Here is a 24,403-nt window from a genome sequence, read left to right as displayed (position 1 = left end):
AAGGCGAATATTAATAAATATAGTCTTTTTTCGTATTGTGACGCGCGTAAGTAATTAAACCGTTCTTTTTTCCCGCTCTCGCAGTTCCCAGCTGCGCCAACCACTTGGCGGCGTTCCTGTGTGGACGTGGGTTTGATGGGCGCATCTTCTGCCTCACTGTTCCTGGAGCTGCTGAAACGGGTTCCACAGCAGCCATCGCATCAGCAGCAGAACAGCCTTCCGTCGGTCACGTACACGGCACCAGTCTTCCCGCATCCGGCCGCAGGGAACTCCACTTCAGGAACCGGTGAAGAGCCCGTGCTGGTATGGATGCCATACCAGCACAATGCCCTGACGAGCCTCGTCCTCTACGGTGTGCTGGCTGTGCTCGGTACCACGCTCAACATATTCCAGATCTCATCGCTCTTCATCCAGGAGAACTTGAGGCGAAAGGGCAATGTGCTGCTCGCGAACCTTGCCCTCGCCAACCTGCTCGTGTCATCGGTCGGCTTCCCGGTGACGATCGTGGCCATTCTGGCCGGCAGCCAGGGCAGCTTAATCACCTGTCGCTGGCAGTGGTACCCCGCACTATTGGGCTTCTACACCACAGTGTTCACCTTCCTGTTCATCGCGGCCGAAAACTACGTGCGCAGCTGTCGCCAGGACCGGGACGTCTACTCGTCCGTGTGCGGCGCAAAGCTGGTCGTCTTCCTGATGTTGGCAGCCTGGACGATCGCAATCTCGCTGGTTCTTGTCGTCACCCTAGTTACAGGTGGCCTAGATGTCTGCGAAAGGGACATGCGCGAAAGTAAAATGTTCGTAGCGCTGTGCGTTCCTTTCGCACTCACCGCCGCTGTGTTCGCCAAGGCCATGCACGAACAACGGGACTATACATACAATCTGGAGCTGCGAAACTGCCTGGCCACTCGCGAGGAGATACTCCAGCGAACCCTTCTGCGTACCAACGCCATTGCGTACGCTCTGTTCCTTCTTCTTTGGCTTCCTTTCCTGCTAACGGTCATTATCAGCCCGTCCATGCGGAGCTCCAACCCAGGCACATCAGCTGTCGAGACGCTTTTCTTCACCGCCCAATGCTTTAGCTGTATTTGCGGCTGCGTGTACGCCTTCACACACGACGCGTTCCGCCAGGGCTTTCTGTACTTGGTCCACTATTTCTGCTGCAAGAGTCACCCCGAGTTCAGCAAGCCGCCTATCGGTGACAACAAGGCAACCAGCTCTATAAGAGTGCACGTGGGCATGGATTCTCGTGTCGGGGAGCGCAGGCATCGCTACGGCAAGGCTGCAACTATGGGCCTACTCAGTTTTGCTGGAGCAGACACCTGCCGGACTCGCGTAGAGGAGGACTTTCTCTGACGCGCACGTCCGCTGCTGCCCCACGACGCGCATTAGGGCTGCCTTTCCTGGCTCAAACAGAGGCTCGTGGCGTGCCACCTGAGCACTCGACATGTCGTTGAGTTTCAGGGAACAATCTAGTTCTGTCTTCCGGTCTGGTGCCGGTTCATGCTTTCCTCTTTCGGGTCGCATCGACACCATCTGCGAAACCACAAGACTCTATCTCTCACGTGCCCATTAAATCCCATAACATTCTGTCGATGGACAACATGTCCCGACCATTCGGTGCGAGGCACCGGCCGCCTGGCGCGCTACTAGGCTCAAGCATGCACGAGCACTGCGCGTCCTTTGATTCCCGAGCTGTCTCTACACGCTGCGGCGGCAACCGATGCCTGAGACGGCCCGGGACTCACTCGACACGCGCTGCTAGCGCCGGCGTAAAGTTGGCTGCAGACTGGAAGACAGAAAGCGATCGATTCTTGAAGAATGATCGACTCGGAACACGAGACTTGCTTTGTAACGCCATGTGCCTGTTGATAGAGGCTGATCGCGTCAATACGCGATGCACTTTCCTTTCGCGATGTGGCGCGAGAAATGCACAACGAAACTGGACGCAGAGCATTCGAGAAGCTTGAATACTCTAGAGGTAGATAGAGTATAATTTACGTTCGCAATAGTGAGAATTCTTGTTGACGGGCAGCGAGCCAAATAAAAAAGCAGCACTCAGCTGTCCAGTCGACTGTTAGCGTTTTTTTATTTATTGGAGGTGTAAGACGCACGCCATTGCTTATCGAAAAGTGCAAAGATCTGTGATTGGTACTTGTTGCAGGCAGCATACGCCATATTACACTTTTGGAGCATGCAGGTTGTTTATCTTGGCGAAATATTCGTCTGGAAGTGCTCGTAGGTTATAGAAAAATCTAGATGAGTCTTTTAAATTTTGGTGGTGATACAGACGTAATGGCGTCCAGCCGCTCAAGTACCATAGACTGTAATGTAATTTCTCTCGTGGAGTTGGTTTCTCTCCTATTAATAAAAGGAAAAAACAATTGCCAGGTCACTTAAATGGCAATGTAGTGTTGATGGTGGCTTCAGACGTAGATAGGCAGCCTAGATCAATTTATTTTGTTGGTCATGCGAGTGTTTTATTCCTATGTTAGAGACAAGGGTTTACGGAACATGTCTCACGCTCGAGGGCATGATAGCCTATGTCTCACGCATAAACGAAAGATGAAAAGGGGGTGTGGACTGGCGTTGAAGAAAGAAAGATGGTTCATATCAGTGCCAGCAAGATAGAGAGAGACAGAGATAATGAAAGTAATAAATATTACCTGCGAATTACACGCTCGCTGGTGTGCCCGAAGAAAGCTACGATGCTATGTTCCATCTCAAGATGCGCTCTTTTGTTGTTAATTACTTTCTATAGACAAACAATCTTTCGGGAATTTTTCGAAAATGGGATTTAACGGTGGAAATGAGAAATTAGGTTGTTCATGCCGTATGTGAGCAATAGATCCTCTTACTCGCTGCGAAATATATGTACGTACATATGTTTGGAGGTTCATTGAGTGGATATTCATTAATAACGAGTTTCTCAAAACTTGCACATAGGTTTTTCAGAAAGACACCCATATATATCTCTCTCATCTTTATACTCCCTTTCCCATTCCCCCAGCATAGGTTAGAAAACCGGGAATGTGCCTGGTTAATTTCCCTGCCTTCTCTTTTCCTTCCTTCCTTCCTTCCTTCCTTCCTTCCTTCCTTCCTTCCTTCCTTCCTTCCTTCCTTCCTTCCTTCATTCCTTCCTTCCTTTCTTCCTTCCTTCCACCCACATCGACGCGAATTGAAAATATTGTTTGCTTACTGTCGTTCACTACTTATTCCACTACGATGACCACAGCATAGTATAGCCCCGTCCAACTATACCGCAGGAACCCTGTGGCCAAATTCTCTATCATCTCGCTATGTAGGTACTCCAGCTTCGATGCAATACTATTCTACAGTTGTTATTACAAGCTCAAACAACCATCATGCGAGCAGTTCTTTTGTTTTATAACACTGTTTATTAACCTGGCACTATGCACAAAAAAAAAGCAAGCGAACCTCTCACTATCGTGTCCAAAGCGGTTTGCGTGGCAATGAGGAGAAAAAGGAGTGTCGACGCACCTCCCAAACGGCGGATAAAGCGAGCATATCAATATGTTTTCTTGCGTTTTATCGTACTGCAGTATTCCTTCTGAGGGTCACCACGAAAGTTCACGAGTGCCAAGACCGAGCGCGTAGACCAATAACAGCAGCGTTTGCCGTCTCACCATTGGCCGCTGCATCGGGGCGCCTGTCGTGGATGATACTCATTGTTATACAGTGGTGTACTGGTGGTGAAATAAAAGCCCTCTGCAGGACAACGTGCAAAGCCGACATGGAGAACTGCACACATCAGGAAAGTTCTGGCTTTGCGAAATTTTCATGCCAGACGTGCGTTTCGCCCTGCGCTCCTTAGAGGGCCGCTCAAGTTGCTGGCGAACTCTAGAAAGATGATGCCATGCCGACGGCCACTGCTACCTGAAGACAGCCTTTTGGGAAGGGCACGGTTATAACAAAACCCCAAAGGAGATTTTGCACCCGCCATATTCGCTGGTCACCCACCTTGACCGGGTGAAATGTTCTCTAGTTGTTTTTTTCTTTGGCTCTTTCTAATTCGAGAATTGAAAGGCGAGGTGATGGCGTACAACCGTCATGAGAACAACAAAAACCCTTGCTGCTTTACCTGTCACGACTGCAGGGAAGGGTCACTGTTAATGCAGTGAAAATATGTGAAGTTATTTCGCTTACAGTTGTGTCAACAGGCAGCCTCACTATTTCTCCTTCCTCAGAGACTGCTATTGACCGTTGCATCGCGATATGCAGCGCTGTTCAGTGTGGTTATTTTACGTGTGCTTAGCGTTTCAATATATTTTTATCAAAAAATAAATAAAAGAAAAGTAGAGACGCCCAGTGTACAACACACATGACAGCTGGACCTGTAACTATTTGCCACAGTGTGGTGGTTAACAAACTCTTGTGTTCGAATAGCACCGAAGCGTCTTGCTCTGAGCTTCGCACTCTCCTTCGAAATACGCAGCAGCATATCGACCATGATTTAGCGGTAGCTAAACGCGAAAAGGCCAAGGTGGTTTAAAAGCAGAGATTGTTTGTGAATATCGTAAAACTATAGCAATAAATTGTTTTCGCTATTGAAACTCTCCGTTTTTATTATCTCCTGAGTATGCGGCTCCAAGTTTTGCCGCGGGAGACAATTCTGCTCACTGAATAGAACACTATGAAAAACGGGTATGTATGTATGTATGTATGTATGTATGTATGTATGTATGTATGTATGTATGTATGTATGTATGTATGTATGTATGTATGTATGTATGTATGTATGTATGTATGTATGTATGTATGTATGTATGTATGTATCCTGGTAAGTTGGAGGACGTAGGTTCCATACCAGGCTACGGCAGCCTCATTTCGATGGGAGCAAAATGCAAGGACAGCGTGTACTTAGATTTAGGCGCACGTCAAAGAGCCCCAGGTGCTCTACTCTAATCTGGAGTTCCCCATTACGGCATGCCTCGTAATCATATCGTTGTTTCGGCACGTAAAACCATAGCCAACTAAACAGAATAGCCTTCATTTTAATAGATGATTAGCAGTACATTTTTACAAAGGTTGTTGCTGATGCTTTTTTTTCTTTCAACAGCATGGAATAGTCTTTCAGCGCACGTTACACTATAAATAAAATGAAATTAAAATGATTTCTTCGTGGTCGGATCAAATTCACTCAATAGAAGGACACTTCACGCACAGCTAAGGCAGGCCGCGTAGCCACTTAGTGATCGTCACGAAATTATAGGTCTGTGATTAAAAAATATCGTGTGATGTGATATAAATATCTGAAATGCCTTATTTCTAATGCTAAGTGATCTTCACGCTGCTACATGTTTCGTGGTAACGCAATAGTTGCAGAATTCATTAACGCATCGCGACAGAAATGGCTAAAGCATGGCGCTCATGTCTCGTGGCCACCATTTCATTTATTTAGAACGATGCAAAACGCTGTTTGTGATGTGATTGAAACAGAGGAAGAAACTCGACATGATTGCAGCGAACGGAGCGAGCCACATATCGCATGCTCGACGCATGCAGTAACCAGTGAGTGACGTTACAGTGCAGGGACTACGGTGCAAGGTCAAAGGAATCGTCAAAAAAGGCGTATCAGCATTTAAGGCTGTGCTACAACCAAGGAAGAAGTAATTTAAAGAGGATATGCGCAGGGAATGCATTCATGCAAACACGTAGCGGCTAGTAGACGATGAGAAGTGCCATCGACACTGTGCATTGTTCAGCCAGTCCCCGCCAGGCGGCGACTCGTCTTGACCTTGCGGCCAATTCCGTGTGTTTCGCCGACGAGTGATGATTAATAATAATAAAAAAAGCCTATTCCAGACACAATAATAATTTTTGCAGTACAAGGTTCACAACAAAGACGGCCCAAGGAAAACCCACTGCCGGGCGACTTAGCCGTCCTGTGAACCAAGAGATGCTATAAGCTAAAACGTTACACCGCTAATGCTCGTTTGACCTTTGTAGCTAACAGCGAGCTCATCAGACAGCATTTTTTTTTCAAGAGATAAAAAGCCTTTCTTTAGAAAACTCTGGCGCGGATAACTTTGACTCATTTTCAGAGTGAAATTGAATCTGAGCACTTCATACTTCTCATGCATCATATTTCTTTCTGACTGCCCGTACTGCCTGGTTCGCCTTTCTTGTTTTTTGTGTTTGTTTTTCTGCGCTTCAAAATACCTACACGGAACCTTACAGACTCGCCCAAGTTTCTGTTTTTCTGAACCTACGTTTCTGTCAGATTAAATTATGACGCGTCCTTACATTCGTAAGTGTAACGGTATGCCTCAACGCCTAAAGGAACCTTATAAGTAAATTCATTTATCTAGCGAAATACACCTAACGACAGTATTGCCATCGCATTACTCAAGCGAGATTTTATTCTCTCCTTTTTTGTCTTTTTCTCTCACCGGGTGACGTTATCCGAGCGGCATTCGCGGTCGCTCTGGTTATAGAGGCTTCGTCATATTTTCACACACAGGCCGGTCCGGTTCTGTTTTGGTGTAATTTGGTTGCTGTCGAGAAATTGAGGTATATTAACACCTCATTTACTCCGTTTCTCTATGTTCTGCGAAAAAAAAGAATAAAAATAATGGTTACCCTAGAATATGTTAACAAGTAAACAAACAAAATGAAAAACTTAAAGAAAATGTAAAGAAAATAGCATAGTAATTCACTACTTGCACGAAGGCTGGCAAAAAGAAAGAATAAGAAAAGGTGACTACTAATTGTGATAGCAAAAAGTATTATGTTTTTTTGTTGTTGCTTTTGAAATCGGAATGAGCAAAGGTGTTGCCGTCTCCTGGCAACTGCTAACCCTCTTCACTTAATTAATTATATATAATAAAAATAGAATGCTGGTATTAGGTGGCAGGTAAAGTAAGACAGAATATGTAAGAGTACTAAAAGCGAAAATCTATTATAGAAAAGTTCTCATTGTAGCAAATTGCGTGAGTGTATGCTTTTCACAAGCTTAAGATGAAAGAATGACATACGCACACGATGAAGTAGAGTAAATATTCCTTGCGAATTGCCAGCGTCTGCAAAAAGGTTGTTTGAGAGATTTCACTGAGGAAAACTTGCAGCGTGCAAACGAACAGGACGCCGAAGAAGAAACACAACTCAAGCGCTGACTCCCAAGTGGCAATTTAGTGCAACAAGTAAATAATATATACACGTAAAAAACGAACTTGAGCAGAGGAGCTGGCGACGGTGAGTGATGCGACGCAAAAGGTCCCCCCTCCTTTTTTTTTTTAATATCCCTCTTTTGTTTTTGTTTTGCGTATATACGTTGTTTGTGTGTTGCAATAAATCGCCAGTTGAGGACCGGCGCTTGTGTTGAGTTTCTTCATCTACGTCCCGTTAGTTTGCGCGCTGTAATATTTCCCAAGATGTTTTACCAACTCGTACAACTTTCAGCGGTGATTTCACTGCTTTGCGGTACAGTACCTTAGATGACCACAGGCCTAACACCTTTGCAAGATAAACAGTTCGGTGAGGACCAAGTGAACAAAATTCCGGTTCGAGGAGCTATGTGTAATAGAGCGCATGTAATCGAGAGCTAGGTGATAGACACCGTCGTCGTCGTGGAGCTACCGAAATGTTGGATGAGACCAGAAGCGTCAGTTCGAGGCCCGGGGCGGGGAGGGGGTCCAAGAGTACGCTCGCCCCCGGGGCCGCATGTACCTGAGCATCCCTGATTATCGGCTGCGTTTAGTGCAAGACATGTAATATAGTATACCGCTGGGATTATCCTTGGATAAGCAAGCTGCCAAATTTGGATAGCAACGGTGACAGATTTATTCTGTGTACCTCCAGCAGCGCACAGTTAGTTCGGCTTCACCCTCTCCTCCGGGTAAATGGGAAACCGGCATCTCTCGATACTACACACGCTTAATGGGCAATCAAGATTTGGCCGACTCAACTCTAATTACTTACAGACATAGATGTAATGATAAACAATGGAAGCTTCTTAACAGGACAGCTTGCGTGGGGGATATCATTACACAACACACACACACACACACACACACACACACACACACTATATATATATATATATATATATATATATATATATATATATATATATATATATATCAAGTTATTAATAGTTCGCCGGCATGAATATTCGTTAGAGGAGTAAGATTTAGAAGACAAATGATGCTGAGTGAATTTTGTGTGCCGTCTCTAATGAACTCCTCAAAATTGCAGTAGGCCTACTTGTCGCATCACTGGAACAGTAATATTTGCCAAGCACGAGCACTTGACGTCGCAATCTCTAGACTATACGCTGTTCAATTTCATATATAGCTATTTATTTAAGCGGAGCTGGTCTGGCAACTGCGCCAACCTTTCCTTTTCTTGGAGAAAAAGGTCTCACCCAAAAACCAACAGCTGCAGCGCGCACCAAATAAATAATAAATAAGCCGAAACAAATTTTCTTTCCTGGGCTAGGGTTTGAATCCAGGTCTTCCTGGCCAGAAAGCGAGTGACTTAACCACTAGGCCACGCGCCCATGCTTGCCCTGTGTGAACTGAACTCAAGCATACGAATGCGTTATACCGAAGATGGAAAAAACAAAACAATTGGGAAGCAGACAGTACACTTGCTATGGGCGCTTCATTGAAATATTTCGTGTTGGAGGACTAAAAAACGATCTGCTGAGGAACGCGTAAGGTCGGTATCCGGAATTGCACATTTCAGAAAAATTCCGACTTCGAGAAAATTGAATTCCTAACCCGCGTTTCCACGATCGCGTGATGGTCCTTTCGTTGGGCCGTTCTAGAGGCTGACGAACGCTGGAAACAACATGAAAGACACCTTGCCGATTCAGCCCGAAAACAGCGTTCCGGGGATGGTCGCTACCTATAAAGAAAGAAAGAAAGAGAGAAGGAAAGGAAGAAAGAAAGAAAGAGAGAAAGAAAGAAAGAAATAGAGAAAGAAAGGAAGAAGGAAAGAAAGAAAGATAGGAAGGAAGAAGGAAAGAAAGAAAGAAAGAGAGAGAGAGAGAAGGAAAGAAAGAGAGAGAGAGAAAGAAAGAAAGAAAGGAAAAAGAAAGATAGAGAGAAAGAAAGAAAGGAAGAATGAAAGAAAGAAAGAAAGGAAGGAAGAAAGAAAGAGAGAAAGGAAGAATGAATGAAAGAAAGAGAGAAAGAAAGAAAGGAAGAATTAAAGAAAGAAAGAAAGAAAAAAAGAAAGATAGGAAGGAAGAAAGAAAGAAAGAATGAAAGAAAGAAAGAGAGAGAGAAAGAAAGAAATAGAGAAAGAAAGGAAGAAGGAAAGAAAGAAAGAAAGGAAGGAAGAAAGAAAGAGAGAAAGGAAGAATGAATGAAAGAAAGAGAGAAAGAAAGAAAGGAAGAATTAAAGAAAGAAAGAAAGAAAAAAAGAAAGATAGGAAGGAAGAAAGAAAGAAAGAATGAAAGAAAGAAAGAGAGAGAGAAAGAAAGAAATAGAGAAAGAAAGGAAGAATGAAAGAAAGAAAGAAAGGAAGGAAGAAAGAAAGAGAGAAAGGAAGAATGAATGAAAGAAAGAGAGAAAGAAAGAAAGGAAGAATTAAAGAAAGAAAGAAAGAAAAAAAGGAAAGATAGGAAGGAGAAAGAAAGAAAGAATGAAAGAAAGAAAGAGAGAGGAGGAAAGAAAGAAATAGAGAAAGAAAGGAAGAAGGAAAGAAGAAAGAAAGGAAGGAAGAAAGAAAAGAGAGAAAGGAAGAATGAATGAAAGAAAGAGAGAAAGAAAGAAAGGAAGAATTAAAGAAAGAAAGAAAGAAAAAAAGAAAGATAGGAAGGAAGAAAGAAAGAAAGAATGAAAGAAAGAAAGAGAGAGAAAAGAAAGAAATAGAGAAAGAAAGGAAGAATGAAAGAAAGAAGAAAGGAAGGAAGAAGAAAGAGAGAAAGGAAGAATGAATGAAAGAAAGAGAGAAAGAAAGAAGGAAGAATTAAAGAAAGAAAGAAAGAAAAAAAGAAAGATAGGAAGGAAGAAAGAAAGAAAGAATGAAAGAAAGAAAGAGAGAGAGAAAAGAAAGAAATAGAGAAAGAAAGGAAGAAGGAAAGAAGGAAAGAAAGGAAGGAAGAAAGAAAGAGGAGAAAGGAAGAAGGAAGGAAAGAAAGAGAGAAGAAAGAAAGGAAGAATTAAAGAAGAAAGAAAGAAAAAAAGAAAGATAGGAAGGAAGAAAGAAAGAAAGAATGAAAGAAAGAAAAGAGAGAGAAGAAAGAAGAGAGAAAGAAAGGAAGAAGGAAAGAAAGAAAGAAAGGAAGGAAGAAGAAAGAGAGAAAGGAAGAATGAATGAAAGAAAGGAGAGAAAGAAAAGAAGGAAGAATTAAAGAAAGAAAGAAAGAAAAAAAAGAAAGAGAGGAAGGAAGAAAGAAAGAAAGAATGAAAGAAAGAAAGAGAGAGAGAAAGAAAGAAATAGAAAGAAAGGAAGAAGGAAAGAAGAAAGAAGAAGGAAGAAAGAAAGAGAGAAGGAAGAAGGAATGAAAGAAAGAGAGAAAGAAAGAAAGGAAGAAGGAAGAAAGAAAGAAGAAAAAAAGAAAGATAGGAAGAAAAAAAAAGAATAAGGAAAGAAAGAGAGAGAGAAAGAAAGAAATAGAGAAAGAAAGGAAGAAGGAAAGAAAGAAAGAGAGAAATAAAGGAAGAAAGAAAGAAAGAAAGAAAGAAAGAAAGATAGGAAGGAAGAAAGAAAGAAAGAAAGAAAGAAAGAAAGAAAGAATGAAAGAAAGAAAGAATGAAAGAAAGAAAGAAATAGAGAAAGAAAGAAATAGAGAATGAAAGGAAGAAGGAAAGAAAGAAAGAAAGAGAGAAAGATAGGAAGGAAGAAAGAAAGAAAGAAAGAAAGAATGAATGAATGAAAGAAAGAGAGAGAGAAAGAAAGAAATAGAGAAAGAAATGAAGAAGGAAAGAAAGAAAGATAGGAAGGAAGAAAGAAAGAAAGAATGAAAGAAAGAAAGAGAGAGAAAGAAAGAAATGAAAAAGAAAGATAGAGAGAAAGAAAGGAAGAATGAAAGAAAGAAAGGAAGAAAGAAAGGAAGAAAGAAAGAAAGGAAGAAAGAAAGAAAGAGAGAAAGGAAGAATGAATGAAAGAAAGAAAGGAAGAATGAAAGAAAGACAGAATGAAAGGAAGAAAGAAAGAAAGAAATAGAGAAAGAAAGGAAGAAGGAAAGAAAGAAAGATAGGAAGGAAGAAAGAAAGAAAGAGAGAGAGAAAGAAAGAAAGAAAGGAAGAAAGAAAGAGAGAAAGAAAGAAAGAAAGAAAGAAAGGAAGAATAAAAAAAGAAAGAAAGAAAGAAAGGAAGAAAGAAAGAGAGAAAGAAAGAAAGAAAGAAAGAGAGAAAGAAAGAAAGAAAGAAAGAAAGAAGGAATAATGGAAAGAAAGAAAGGAAGAAAGAAAGAAAGAAATAGAGAAAGAAGGAAGAAGGAAAGAAAGATAGGAAGAAAGAAGAAAGAAAGAATGAAAGAAGAGAGAGAGAAAGAAGAAAGGAACAAGAAAGAAAGAGAGAAAGGAAGAATGAATGAAAGAAAGAAAGAAAGAAAGAAAGAATGAAAGAAAGAAAGAAAGAAAGAAAGGAAGAAAGAGAGAAAGAAAGGAAGAAAGAAAGATAGGAAGGAAGAATGAAAAAAAGAAAGAAAGAAAGAAAGAGAGAGAGAAAGAAAGAAAGAAAGGAAGAAAGAAAGAGAGAAAGAAAGAAAGAAAGGAAGAATGAAAGAAAGAAAGAAAGGAAGGAAGAAAGAAAGAAATAGAGAAAGAAAGGAAGAAGGAAAGAAAGATAGGAAGAAAGAAAGAAAGAAAGAATGAAAGAAAGAGAGAGAGAAAGAAAGAAAGGAACAAAGAAAGAAAGAGAGAAAGGAAGAATGAATGAAAGAAAGAAAGAAAGAAAGGAAGAATGAAAGAAAGAAAGAAAGAAAGAAAGGAAGAAAGAAAGAAAGAAAGAGAGAAAGAAAGGAAGAAAGAAAGATAGGAAGGAAGAAAGAAAGAAAGAAAGAAAGGAAGAAAGAAAGAAAGAAAGAGAGAAAGGAAGAATGAATGAAAGAAAGAAAGAAAGAAAGAGAGAAAGGAAGAATGAAAGAAAGAAAGAAGGAAAGAGAGAAAGAAATGAAGAAAGAAAGAAAGAAACAAAAAAGAAGAAAGGAAGAAAGAAAGGAAGAATGATAGAAAGAAAGAACGAACGAAAGAAAGAAAGAAAGAAAGAAAGAAAGAAAGAAAGAAAGAAGTAGGTCAGGCACGACCACGCCAAGCTTGCCCCTATTTCCCCGATAGGGGAAGGGCTCCTGAATTTTTTTTTCCATTTCTTGTGAAATATTCCTTAATCTGCGGAAAAATATTCCTTTAAAAGGAGCGTTCCGCCTTCCTAGATTAGATTTAGACTTTGCAAATTTACTCTTTTTGGGAACTTCGACGCCTGGTAACAACGATAGGAAGGTTGGCGATGCCATCCACGAGTTTCATGTAGTATCAAAGAGATTTCATCATCACATGAAATACCAATTTTTCTGAAGATTATAGCGCACGAAAAAACACGGACAAAGCAAGACGTGACACACACAGGCGCTTCAGCATGACATACCAACACGCCCAAAACGTCACGTTACCATTTTTTCTCTTTCTCTGTTTCAAATTATTTTTCATTCGCAACATCTTCGTTTTAATTTATGGCTTCATGTTCACTTAATTATATGTGACCTAGCTCTCCATTTCGCGTTCCAATTCTCAACATTTGTTTGATTTCTATGACATTTCATTCTTCTTCATTATTTTTTATTATTTTAGTTTTTAAAAACACCCGGGTATTGGACGATATCTCAGAGTGGATATGCGCAACTAAGGTCTAACCTCTGCATCTGCATCTAATTTTGCCGTGCTTTGCTGAACAGAGATGACGATTTAATGTAACCTCCATGTGGTTTTTCTTTCCACCAGCTATTGTTAAGTAAACACCGAGGTCGGCATAACTCAGTTCATTTTTACAGAAGACAATCATAAATATTATGCGTGCAAATATGATGCGAATTCAAAAAAGTACGAAGCTTCAATTCACTCAGCTCTATAGTATACGTCATTGCTTGGAACGTTGGACTGCTAGACGCGCTTAGCGGACTTGCGTGCGCAGTGTGTAGACGATCAACCTGACGATCATTTTATAGATCTTCGTGGCAATCAAGACACAGTCGTAGCAATATACTCCTGTGATGATTTCTTCAAACTGTATAACTGTGGGCCATAAAACTTGTAATGACATATAATTAATAGCAGGATAAATACGAGGCAAAAAAAAACAAAACAAAAAAAGAACGAAAAAAAAAACGAGGACTTCTATGTGAAGGCACGAAACGACAGGACCCAGCACTATATATCAGCTGACGTTTTTCATAATTTAAAAAGCGTTATTTAAAGACACGAAGTCCTTTTTTTTTTCGTTCAAGCTCACCATATGATGCACCATCGCCTATCTAAACATCAGAATCCTAAATAGCACCACTAAACATCAGGGACGGAACCCACGACCTACGAAATTGAAAGTTGTGGGTTCGTTCCCGACCAGCGAAGAGTTATTTTAAATGCGAAGCATTTCTTAGCGAACCTCAGGCACTTTGGCCGTTTCTATCTACGTATCTATCTATCTATCTATCTATCTAGCCGCCTACGTCTGGGCGCTCTCCTGGCCGTTTCCATAACTTGCAATATACCAAAATTGGCATAGCAAGGGATCGCTGTATAACGAACACGATTCACTGGTCGTCACGTGAATAACGCAAAATACCTGCCGCGTACGTCATGAAACCCTTTCTCTCAGTCAAAAGTGGCACATACCCGTATACCTGAGTTCATGTTATGCGGGTATGTGCCACAGGTGACACAGAGTCTCAACCGACACAGTAACCACGAACACACACATTGACACGCAAGGAAAGCGATACTAATAATAATTGTTGGGGTCTTATGTTCCAAAACCACGATATGATTATGAAAGACGCTGTAGCGAAGGGCTCTGGAAATTTTGACCATCGGGTATCCTTTAACGTGTACCGAGATCGCACAGTACACGGGCATCTAGCATTTTGCCTCCATCGAAATGCGACCGCCGCGGCTGGTATCGAACCCGCGACCTTCGGGTCAGCAGCCGAGCACCGTAACCGCTACTCCACCACGGCAGACGCAAGGAATGTGAGGTAGCTGAAGACAGAACACCCCTGGAAGACGCTCAACTACCATCCACTTGCCCGCGTCGTCCGCGACGTGGACCACGTATATTACGCATAAACCGGGGTCAATGCTTCCTACAATAAACCTACTGTGAGAACCAGGCCTCCCATTATTATCGGTGACTTCAACCTTGATTTATCAAGACCCAAGAACGCTTGGTCCTTATATTGCGTGAAAGACGGCTTGGATGTGGACAGGGCATCAAAAGACCTCGCTGCCACGTTCACGACAGGAGGCATCATATATAATTTCATCGCAAGAGGAATCCAGGATTTCCACCAGCTGCACTATACCTCGCACTTCATTACACTTAGACTTCTCATAGCCGCGATCGCGAACGGATTCGATTAAGTCGGATCCAGCTGCTTGTGCTCAACGATTACGGTGATGATGACCTTGTTCAAGAACTGTGAAGAACCCCTTCTACACATACACACGGTTTCGTGAAGCGTGCATGCATTCTCCTTCATAACGGACAAGTATAAGCATAACAACTGTAACTGTGACTGTAACGTACGTGCCACTCGGCTGTGTATATATCTAGGGAAACTTTCTTGAACGAAACTTAGTTGCGAGTAACGCCTGTCCTGTGCACCTGTGTTTCTTGTTTGTCCTGCTCGGATTCGCGCTATCCAGTATTGAAGAATATAAGCACTTCATATAAGCTTACCGCGTCTGATTTGTAACAGCCATGTTGCTGCTGGTACCGTTACACAACTGTAAGCAACTGGTTATATAATACATATGCGACTCTTCACAACATATGAGAGCGCGTATACCACTTCCACGTTTCTCTAGTGTCATTCCGTAACGTTTCGCTCAATGGGAAAAATTACGCCACAGTCACCATCCCGCGCATGCTTCGCATAACATCGATTCCCACGGTGCGTGGGATCTGCCGAATTTTTGTTTCGTCCACATTAAATCATTTCCTTTTGTGTCATAATTACTACACTGCAGTTAAAAACTACAAATAATGGCCCTATGCTTTTTCTGGCTTCGTTGCCTGTTTACTTCACTGTTCATTTGGCTACGTCACAGTCAAACATCAAACAATGTAAATTCGTTGTCCAAAAGAAATAACCATGATTGGCTTACGCACATGTTCCCGCTTTTTCAAAAATAAATATAGCATCTAGTGTATTAGGTCCCTTGATATCTAGTCTTGGTGTCGACATGGTACTTGAGTTGGTACAGCAAGAGGCCAGATGCGAATGATTGCAAGATTTGACGTTGTGTAGATGCCAACTGATGCATTGGTTCAGTAATCTTCTCGTCTATCCAGTATAATGCATCCGGCCACATGGAAAATGGACCTGGTAAGCTACGCGGCTCCTACACTCCACGCATTTGTTAGTGTTCTTGTTGGTGCATTGCTGTCAGGTATTATGGGATTGTTTGCGCTTTTTGGACTGCACCGCAGTTACTTTTAAGCTTGAACTTCGCAGTAAATAGCACACCAGTTCCGTACCTGGAACCTACAGTTTTTTAGGCGAAAAGTCAGCCCATGAACGTAGTACCACTTCTATTCTGTAAGTCGTTTCCTCGTAAACCACTGGGATTTTCTCACGCTCTTTTCTCATATCTTTCAGCAGCTCAATACTGTCGACGCAGATAAGTGTTCACGGGTACTAGGCTTCTTCTAATCTAGTTTTCCGCTCTTCAACGCTATTTTGGACTAGGTGGAAGCGTGATTTCGTTAACGCAGCCTTGAAGCACGACTTTACATTCACTCCAGAACTTTTCAAGCGAAGCTTGTGTTGACTGACCTGTAAAGCTGGTGTTCCAAAGAACCCTCCTCACCCACAGCTGAGGCGCACCAAAGAAATAACAAAGGAAACAAAATAAATTTTATATCCGGTGCTGGTTTGAACCTGGGTACCACCGGTGCGAAAGCGAGCGCCTTGACCACTAGGCCACGCGCCCATGCTTGCCCAATGTGAATTGTACTGATGCATACGAATTCGTTCTACCAACAATGCAAAAAAATTTGGCAGGTTGCACATCTTGCGGGAATCGGTTTCATGCGAAGCGGTCAGCGAATAGTTCTATGCTGCATTTTTGGCTTAGGGCCAAGCGTTACGGGGTGGATCGACGTGTTTTTGTAAGTTTACTAGTTGTAGGCACATCGTGGGCTTACCAGGAACATCGAATACACTGGCGTTTAAAGGGTAACTTATGATCTGACGTAACGTCAGCAGTCACGTTAAAGCACAGACATCAGTATTATCGAAACTAAATGCACTTTACGGCGCAATGATGTGAACATATACGAAACTTTTGTTAGCGTATTCCTCCGGGGTCGAGCAACGCTTGAATATAGCTTGCGGAATTATAGGAGTACAAATGTAATGTTTACTAGATTACTATAAAAGCAGAGCCAAAACTGGAGAGTGAGATAATAATCCTTAATGAAAATCCCGGAGAGGTTAGCCTGGTTTGTCGCCTGGCTTGCTACTCCAGGTGTCAGGTGATGACTGTGGTATATACAATGATTACACATACACACAAATAGTACACACAGTTACAAACGCACATATATACACAAAAGAGTCATTCATAAACTTTCATTAAGTCGAGTGTTCCCCAAGGACACCAACACAGGAACCCCAATTGACGTTAACCCGACATGACGCCTGTATCATAAGAGTACATATGTAATATTTATGGCTTTGTTATAAAATTAGATAGGCCAGCACTGCAACCACAATTGACGTTGCACCGTCATTACGCCTGCATAGGGTCTTTTTCCAATGTTTCAAGACGTGGCTGTATGAAGAACATAAATCACAGGTGATAACATGAAAATAATGGCATGCATGTCATGTACAGCATGATTTACATGCCACGCTCATGGTGCGCTCGCGGCCGTTTCGCTAGCTTGATATACACCAAAACTGGTATTGCGTGACGTGACTGTACGGCAAACATAAATGACAGGTGTTAAGCTGACAATAATTACACGCATGTCACGTACAGCATTCTTTACCTGACATGACCTCAGGGCGCTCTCGGCCGTTTACTTCCATGGATATATACCAAAGTTGGTGCGACGAGACATTTCTGTATGGCGAACATGAATGACAGGTGGCGACATGAAGATCATGACATGCATGTCATGGCGCCATGGTATACGAGGGGCGTTCAATAAAGATTTCCCCTGACCCACTTCCTGTGGACGGAGAGCAACGAAACTTTGCAGATTTATTAGTCCTTCTCTACATAGGTGACACCCCGGGGCACACACTTCTCCCATCTTTTTATGCAACTATAAACACCTCACTTGTAGAAGTCGACAGGTTGCTCCAAAAGCCATGTTGTAACTTCAGAAATCAGAGTCTCATCATCTGGAAAATGCTTGCCCTTCAAATATGACTTCAATGTTGGAACGAGGTGGAAGTCCGATGGTGTGAGGTCGGGTGAATAAGGGGAATGCGGTAGAATTTCAAAGCCGCAGGAGCGTGCTTCCGTCTGGGCAACATGTGAGTTGTGAACTGGGGTATGGTCTCGCAGAAGGCGGACGCCTTTGGTGAGCATGCCACGTCTCTTGTTTTTGATGGTCTCTCGCAATTTCCGCAGCAATGACGCATAGTTTCCCCCAGTAATCGTGGCATCCTTTGCTAGGAAATCCATCAAGACTACTCCGTGCTGGTCCCAAAAGACTGTGAGCATGACCTTGCCCGTCGACGGCTGGGTGCGTGCTTTCTTTGGAGGCGGTGAGTCCAAGTGCTTCCATTTCATCGACTGGACTTCAGTCTCCGGATCATAGTGATGGACCCAACATTCATCCTGTGTAATCAGTCTGTTGAAAAAGTCCTGCTGGTTTCCATGGCACGTGGTCAAAAGAGCCTGGGAGCATTCGACTCGTACCTGCTTTGGAAAGGTGTGAGCAGCCGGCGAACCCAGCGATCGGATACCTTACGCATATGAAGATGATCCTGAATGATTTTTTCCATGGAGCCCACGCTAATCTTGACATGTTGGGCTGGTTTCGAACGCTAATGCGGCGATTTTCCAAAATGGCGGCCTTCACTTGCTGGATGGTGTGTTCATTGACAGCGTAGTGGGGTCGCCCTGCAATCGGAGCCGCTTCCACGGAAATCAGACCATATTTGAATTGGCGATGCCAGTTATTCACTACATCATATGATGGGGAATCCTCCCCATAAACCTCTTTTATCTCATCGAACGTCTCCCTTGGAGTGCGGCCTTTCAAGTACGAAAACTTGACTGCTGCTCCGTATTCCACTGCATCCATTATCACACCTCAGACCACTTCAGCACCTCTAAAAGAAAGACCGTTATTAGTTTAGAGTTGCAAATTGGCACGTGACCTACAGTGACTTATGTCATTACACATGCGCAGTTTCAGCATCCTGCAATAAATGGAAGTTAGTCAGGGGAAATCTTTATTGAACGCCCCTCGTACATGCCCCGCTCATGGTGCGCTCGTGACCGGTTCGCTAGCTTGGTATACCCCAAAAATTGGCATTTCGTGACGTGACTGTATGACGAACATAAATGGCAGTTGGTAACATGAAAATTATGACAAGCATATAGCGTAGGGCATGATTTACATTCCATGCTCATGGTCTGCTCGCGGCCGTTCTCGCCATTCCTGGGTGTATATAAACTGTCAATCCCCTGTGGCGCTTACCCGTACACCGCGGCCCGTGGTAAACGGCTATGTACCACACGTGTCTGGAGGAAAGGCTTTGACGACGTACGCAACAGGATTTCCAAGTTATTCATGTCATCACGAGACAGTAATATTGTTCGAAATTCTTACCCTCCCATGCCAATTTCGGTCTATACCAGGTTAAGGAGGCGATCACGAGAGCACCCAGACGTAGGCAGCTAGATAGATAGATAGATAGATAGATAGATAGATAGATAGATAGATAGATAGATAGATAGATAGATAGATAGATAGATAGATAGATAGATAGATAGATAGATAGATGGATGGATGGATGGATGGATGGATGGATGGATGGATGGATGGATGGATAGATAGATAGATAGATAGATAGATAGATAGATAGATAGATAGATAGATAGATAGATAGATAGATAGATAGATAGATAGATAGATAGATAGATAGATAGATAGATAGATAGATAGATAGATAGAAAAAGAAAAGCAGTAGGTCAGCCACGCCCAAGCCAAGCCTCTCTTGCCCCCACTTCTCCGGCAGGGGAAGGCCTCCTGAATTTTTTTCTTTGTCCTGGGATGACGTTTCTTGTATGTGGTAGCTCGAGATCCAAATTTGGAGTTTGTTTTCTTCTGGTAGTTCATAGTAGAAGTTAAGGCTCATATTTCTTGTTGAGAAAACGTTTTCATAACATTTTTCCTAGTTAAATGTGCTTGGTCTACATTCAATACAACCAAGTAATTGACCACATACCTGAAGTACTTCTTTACGTTCGCGTGAGTATAAAAAGCTCTTTCGATTATCAAAAAAAAAGCCTTAGTTAATTGTCCGCGCTGTGGCCTATCTTGACGTCTCTCCCCTTAGCTAAAGTAATTTTTTTTCTAAGCGCTGTCCCAATTATGAAACAGTACTAACAAGTCCCCGTTCACTTTCTTGCCAAATTGATTTCATTCGGTTTTTCTCGCAAGGGATGACAGTCTGGGGGAGGTTTTTCTGCTGCAGGGACGTAAGTCGAGTACACATCGATGACATTGAAAACAGTAATCTAAGTAAAAGAAAAAATGAGCAGCGTATGCAGCCAAGCAGATATCATCATCTAAAATTGCGTCTTCTAAAACCAATGTTTGGAGACAGGCGTTGTGGGCCGTCTTCGCTCAGCCGCTGCGACCTTAGCTGACTAAAGGAGGAGCAAGCTCACCAGCACCCCAAGCAACCGACCCTTTCAACTACTCTGTAATGACCTCTAAGTGGGTGATGTATCCTCGCCAGTCAGCATTGAAAGACTCTGCCATCAGTCAAACGGGTGTCTCACCACCCCCCTTCATGGAAACTATCGTAAGTGTATGTACTATGTCTCGCAGAATCAAAATACTTGTAGATCGTTAAAACCCGGTCTGTAATGCGATGAAAGGGGCTAGTTGGTTCATGCTGGCTTGGCGATGCGCTTATTTTAGGGAGACGCTACGAAGGACAGACTACAAAGAACACAGGACACAGTTTAACAGAATGAGCTCTCGTTCTGTTAAACTGTATCCTGTATTCTTTGTAGTCTGTCCTTCGTAGCGTCTCCCTACCACAAGCGCATGGCCAAGCCAGCTAAAACCTGGTCTACATGGCAGTTTTGGACTGTCATGTTTCGCGCCGCTGTCCGCCTCCCCTACTACCGTAAAATGCCGAGCAAGCGCCCCCCCCCCTCCCCTACGGTGAAGGATAATCCGACCAGATTTGGAGGGGGGCGCTCGCTCGGTCCCGGACCGAAATTCAAGATGGCGGCGGGAGAGCCGCTAAAAATAAAAAAATGCCCATCCATGTTTCTAACGAAATGCTCCATTTATTTACTGTTTTTATTGCCCCTCGTCACTGTCAAACCATTGAAGCAGCGACCGGTTTGACCAATATACGACCGGCCACATGACAACGGAATTTCATAAACAACATGAGATACGCATTCAGTGTACCCATTCTTGTGGTTTTTTTTACACAAGCGATGCTCGTCTTGAAAAGAAAAGTGGCCGCAGGGGAGGAGGGGGAGGGGGGGGGGGACGCTTGCTCGGTCACTGGCGCCTACTTCAGATCTCCCGGAAAAGGGAGGGGGCGCTCGCTCGGGTGTGGGCGCTTGCTCGGCATTTCACGGTATATAACACAATCAACAAAGTTTCAAACACGTGGGCTTGCTCACGTTACTCGAGCGTTTGGGTAGAGAAGAGCCTTCACAGCCAAGAGTTGTCAAAGTCAAGATGTTGCTAGAAATCGGAGGTGCTGGAGCAAACTGATCAGAAGTCTCCAGTTCCATACGGATATCTCACACCGAATGAGTAGGGTGATCGGCGGAATGGAGAGACGCGACATACGAGATGTTGTACGTGCGTAGCCGTCCGTATCACAAAAACCGATTCCTGAGTAGGAAGAGCCGACGGTATGCATTGAATCCCTCCTCTCCTCCTCTCATTCCTTTCCCCATTGCTTTCTCGTCTTCCCTTACTGAATCGCTACAATGGCACGGTACCAGAAGCACACCGGGAAAGTTGCTCCGCAATTGCGCTCTGCCATTCCTACGCTGGCTTCATCAGGTAAGCCGAGCAGGCAGAGTTTTTATAAACGCTCGGAAACTTTATAGGGGACAACTGGGCAGCGCTTTAAGCAATCACTCAAGCACAAATACTTAGTATATACAGTTGACCTTGTTGTTCATCGTGCAAGGAAACAGCGTTTTGATGAAAGGACAACGCTGTGTCTGTCTTCTTTGTGGCTATCTTCGTTTTTTGCGCCTTTTCCCTGCACAAGCTCTCGAAGGGAAAGAAAGGAAACAAGTCCGAGGAGTTATCAGCATAAGGTTCGTTACTAGCTTACTGTCGGGTATGTTAATCGGTTTTGAAAAACGCGGCGCTTGAACGGCATAATTAGTCTTGAAGGTCCACAAATTGGTTCGTATTCGGTATGGTTTTGTGGTTGTCGTTGATTGAAAAGGGTTCGACTTAAACAGGACGACGCAGCGAGCAATGGAAAGGAAAATGATAGGTGTAACCTTAAGGGGCAAAAAGGGAGCAGAGTGGGTCAGGGAACAAACGGGTGTTAAGGACATCTTAGTCGAAGTCAAGAAGAAGAAATAGGCATGTGCATGCCCTGAAGGGCATGTAGTGCGAAGGCAAGATAACCGCTGGCCAGTGAAAGTAACACACTGCACCCAAGGATTCGTAGCTGCCATCGAAGGCAGGGGAGATAAACTCCTCTGACACTTGCTGTTTCAATAAATGTTGCTTAAAATGTACTGATGGGCTAGTTGGTGAGCCATGATTCTCGAATAGGCAGCGCAAAGGCAACGAACACGGACACAAAAAAAGACGCAAACACAAGCGCTTGTGTTTGCGTCTTTTTTTGTGTCCGTGTTCGTTGCCTTTGCGCTGCCTATTCGAGAACAATAAATGTTGTTTCTCTCTCTACCAGGATTCCAAGAGAGGGCAAGCGCGCGAGGGGGAGGCAGGAAGTTAGGTGGGCTGTTGTGATTAGTTAAGAAGTTTGCGGGGATAACGTGACCACAGCAAGCGCAGGATCGGGTTAATTGGCAAAACGCGGGAGAGGCATTTGCCCTGCAGTTGGCGTAGTCAGGCTGATGATGATTATTGTTTTATCACGTGAATCTCTTCTTCGTGTTCTCTTTCGTCATCGTGACCGTGAGTTTCTGTGTCGCTCGTCTCTCCAAAATAGTCCATGCGCGGTTGTTACTGTGGGTTACTACCTCTTCCCAGTACTTTGCCTTCATCCACCCAAGGATGGCAAAGAACTCTTCTCATCGAAGCCATCTTAAAAGGCGAAGCATTTCTTTGCGTGCCAAAGGCTCTTTGAATCTATCTATCTATCTATCTATCTATCTATCTATCTATCTATCTATCTATCTATCTATCTATCTATCTATCTATCTATCTATCTATCTATCTATCTATCTATCTATCTATCTATCTATCTATCTATCTATCTATCTATCTATCTATCTATCTATCTATCTATCTATCTATCTATCTATCTATCTATCTATCTATCTATCTCCTACGACTTAGTGCTCTCGTGGCCGTCTCGCGAGAGCACTAAGAGCGTTGCGAGAGCGTTGCGCGACCCCGTAGGAGTAAGCCAACGACCGCTTCTTATGATATGCAGATCATCTCACCGTAGAGTACATGCTGTTGTTGGTTTCGATAAAACTGACGCCTGTGCTGTAACGTGACACCCGACGGTATACGTCCCGCCATAGGCTACCCTTTCGGCGCGAATGTAGTCGACGTGCCTGGTAAACCCTCGATATTCCCTCAAGTACTTAAGATGCTGATGCACCTCGTAACGCTTCGCCCCAAGCAAAAAAATTAATGTGTGCCGGCAGCTACTCGGTGACTGCTTTGCAAGACATCGATTCCCGCAATGCGTGTGATCTGCCGGAATTTTTCTTGCGTTACCTTTGTGTCCTCGTAATACCCCATCTTCAGGTTCACCTGCTAGGTTGCCATATTGGAGAACAAAACAAGACCGGAGAGCGCCGTCTTCGAGTTGAAGCGCTTTTGTATCCCCATGTCTCCGGGCTCGATAAACTAGAACTTTCATTGGCATTGTACGTTACTATTTATTTTGATTATGTTGTGCTAGCACCGTTAGTATTCAGAGTAATGTGTTTCCCAGACAGAAGGATTATCAATGATGAAAACTCCATTGTTTGCTTTGTGCCATGCAGCGCCTCCAATAGCCCACGAAGCTGTATCCCAAGCCAACAGTGTACAAACAATTTGGTGGGAGCTGCCAGTTTCCTGCGCGCACTTTGATGACATGGGGAGCCAAGAATGTCTTGTCTCATAGAACTCTCTGGAAGGAAACAGATAAGAAATAAATTCTGCGGTTTTACGCACCTAGCAGCGACATGGTTATGAGGCAAGGAATAATTTTGGCCACCTGGGTTTCCTGAACTTGCACCTAAACCTTAGTACACAGGCGTTGTTGCATTTCTCCCCCATAGGTATGTTGCCATCGTGGCCGGGAATCGAACCGGCGTCCTCGCGCTTAGCAAGGCAGCACCTTCACCGCTAACCAACCACGGCGGGTCGAAGAAATTGCTTTCGGGTGGTATAGAGTTAGGAAATACCATTCCATAGCTCTTATTTGCGCCCGCGAACGAAATTTGTTGGTTGGGAATTCCTGTCATATTTTTAGGGGCTATCATTCCACTTTGAGCTTCTTAAAACCCTTTAAAAAATGAGATACCGCAAATTGCGTCTTTTAAGCTGGGCTTAGTGGCCACGAACACTCGTCAGCCGCTACTAAATATCCTTGCGTTCTTCTGATACCCTCGTATTTATCTTTTTACCCTGTTGAACTTGTGGCGCAGAATCATAAAGGATGTTTTAGAATAAACCGGTAGGCACAAAGTAGTGTAAATATGTTCAAACCTTGCTTTACTTTAGGTGCAAGTTAAGGACCACTTGAGTTTTCTTAACTTGCAAATAAACCTAAGTACACGGGTGTTCTTTGCATTTCGCCCCATCGCCCTTGGAACTTGAATCAGGCTTCATAAC

The 24,403-nt window shown here is 43.4% G+C and overlaps 1 protein-coding gene across 1 annotated transcript; it reads left to right on the top strand.

Annotated features, from left to right (window-relative positions):
- Positions 1-88: 88 nt before the first annotated feature.
- Positions 89-1,717, top strand: LOC119387824 (uncharacterized). Its single transcript, XM_037655352.2, has one exon. It carries the CDS (start codon positions 136-138, stop codon positions 1,351-1,353), a length of 1,218 nt encoding a protein of 405 aa, XP_037511280.1. The 5' UTR covers positions 89-135; the 3' UTR covers positions 1,354-1,717.
- Positions 1,718-24,403: the final 22,686 nt, after the last annotated feature.

This window comes from Rhipicephalus sanguineus, chromosome 1, assembly GCF_013339695.2.
Source record: "Rhipicephalus sanguineus isolate Rsan-2018 chromosome 1, BIME_Rsan_1.4, whole genome shotgun sequence".
Classification (NCBI taxonomy): domain Eukaryota; kingdom Metazoa; phylum Arthropoda; class Arachnida; order Ixodida; family Ixodidae; genus Rhipicephalus; species Rhipicephalus sanguineus.
The sequence above is the reverse complement of the archived record's forward strand: the minus strand, read 5'-3'. Positions and strand labels throughout refer to the sequence as shown.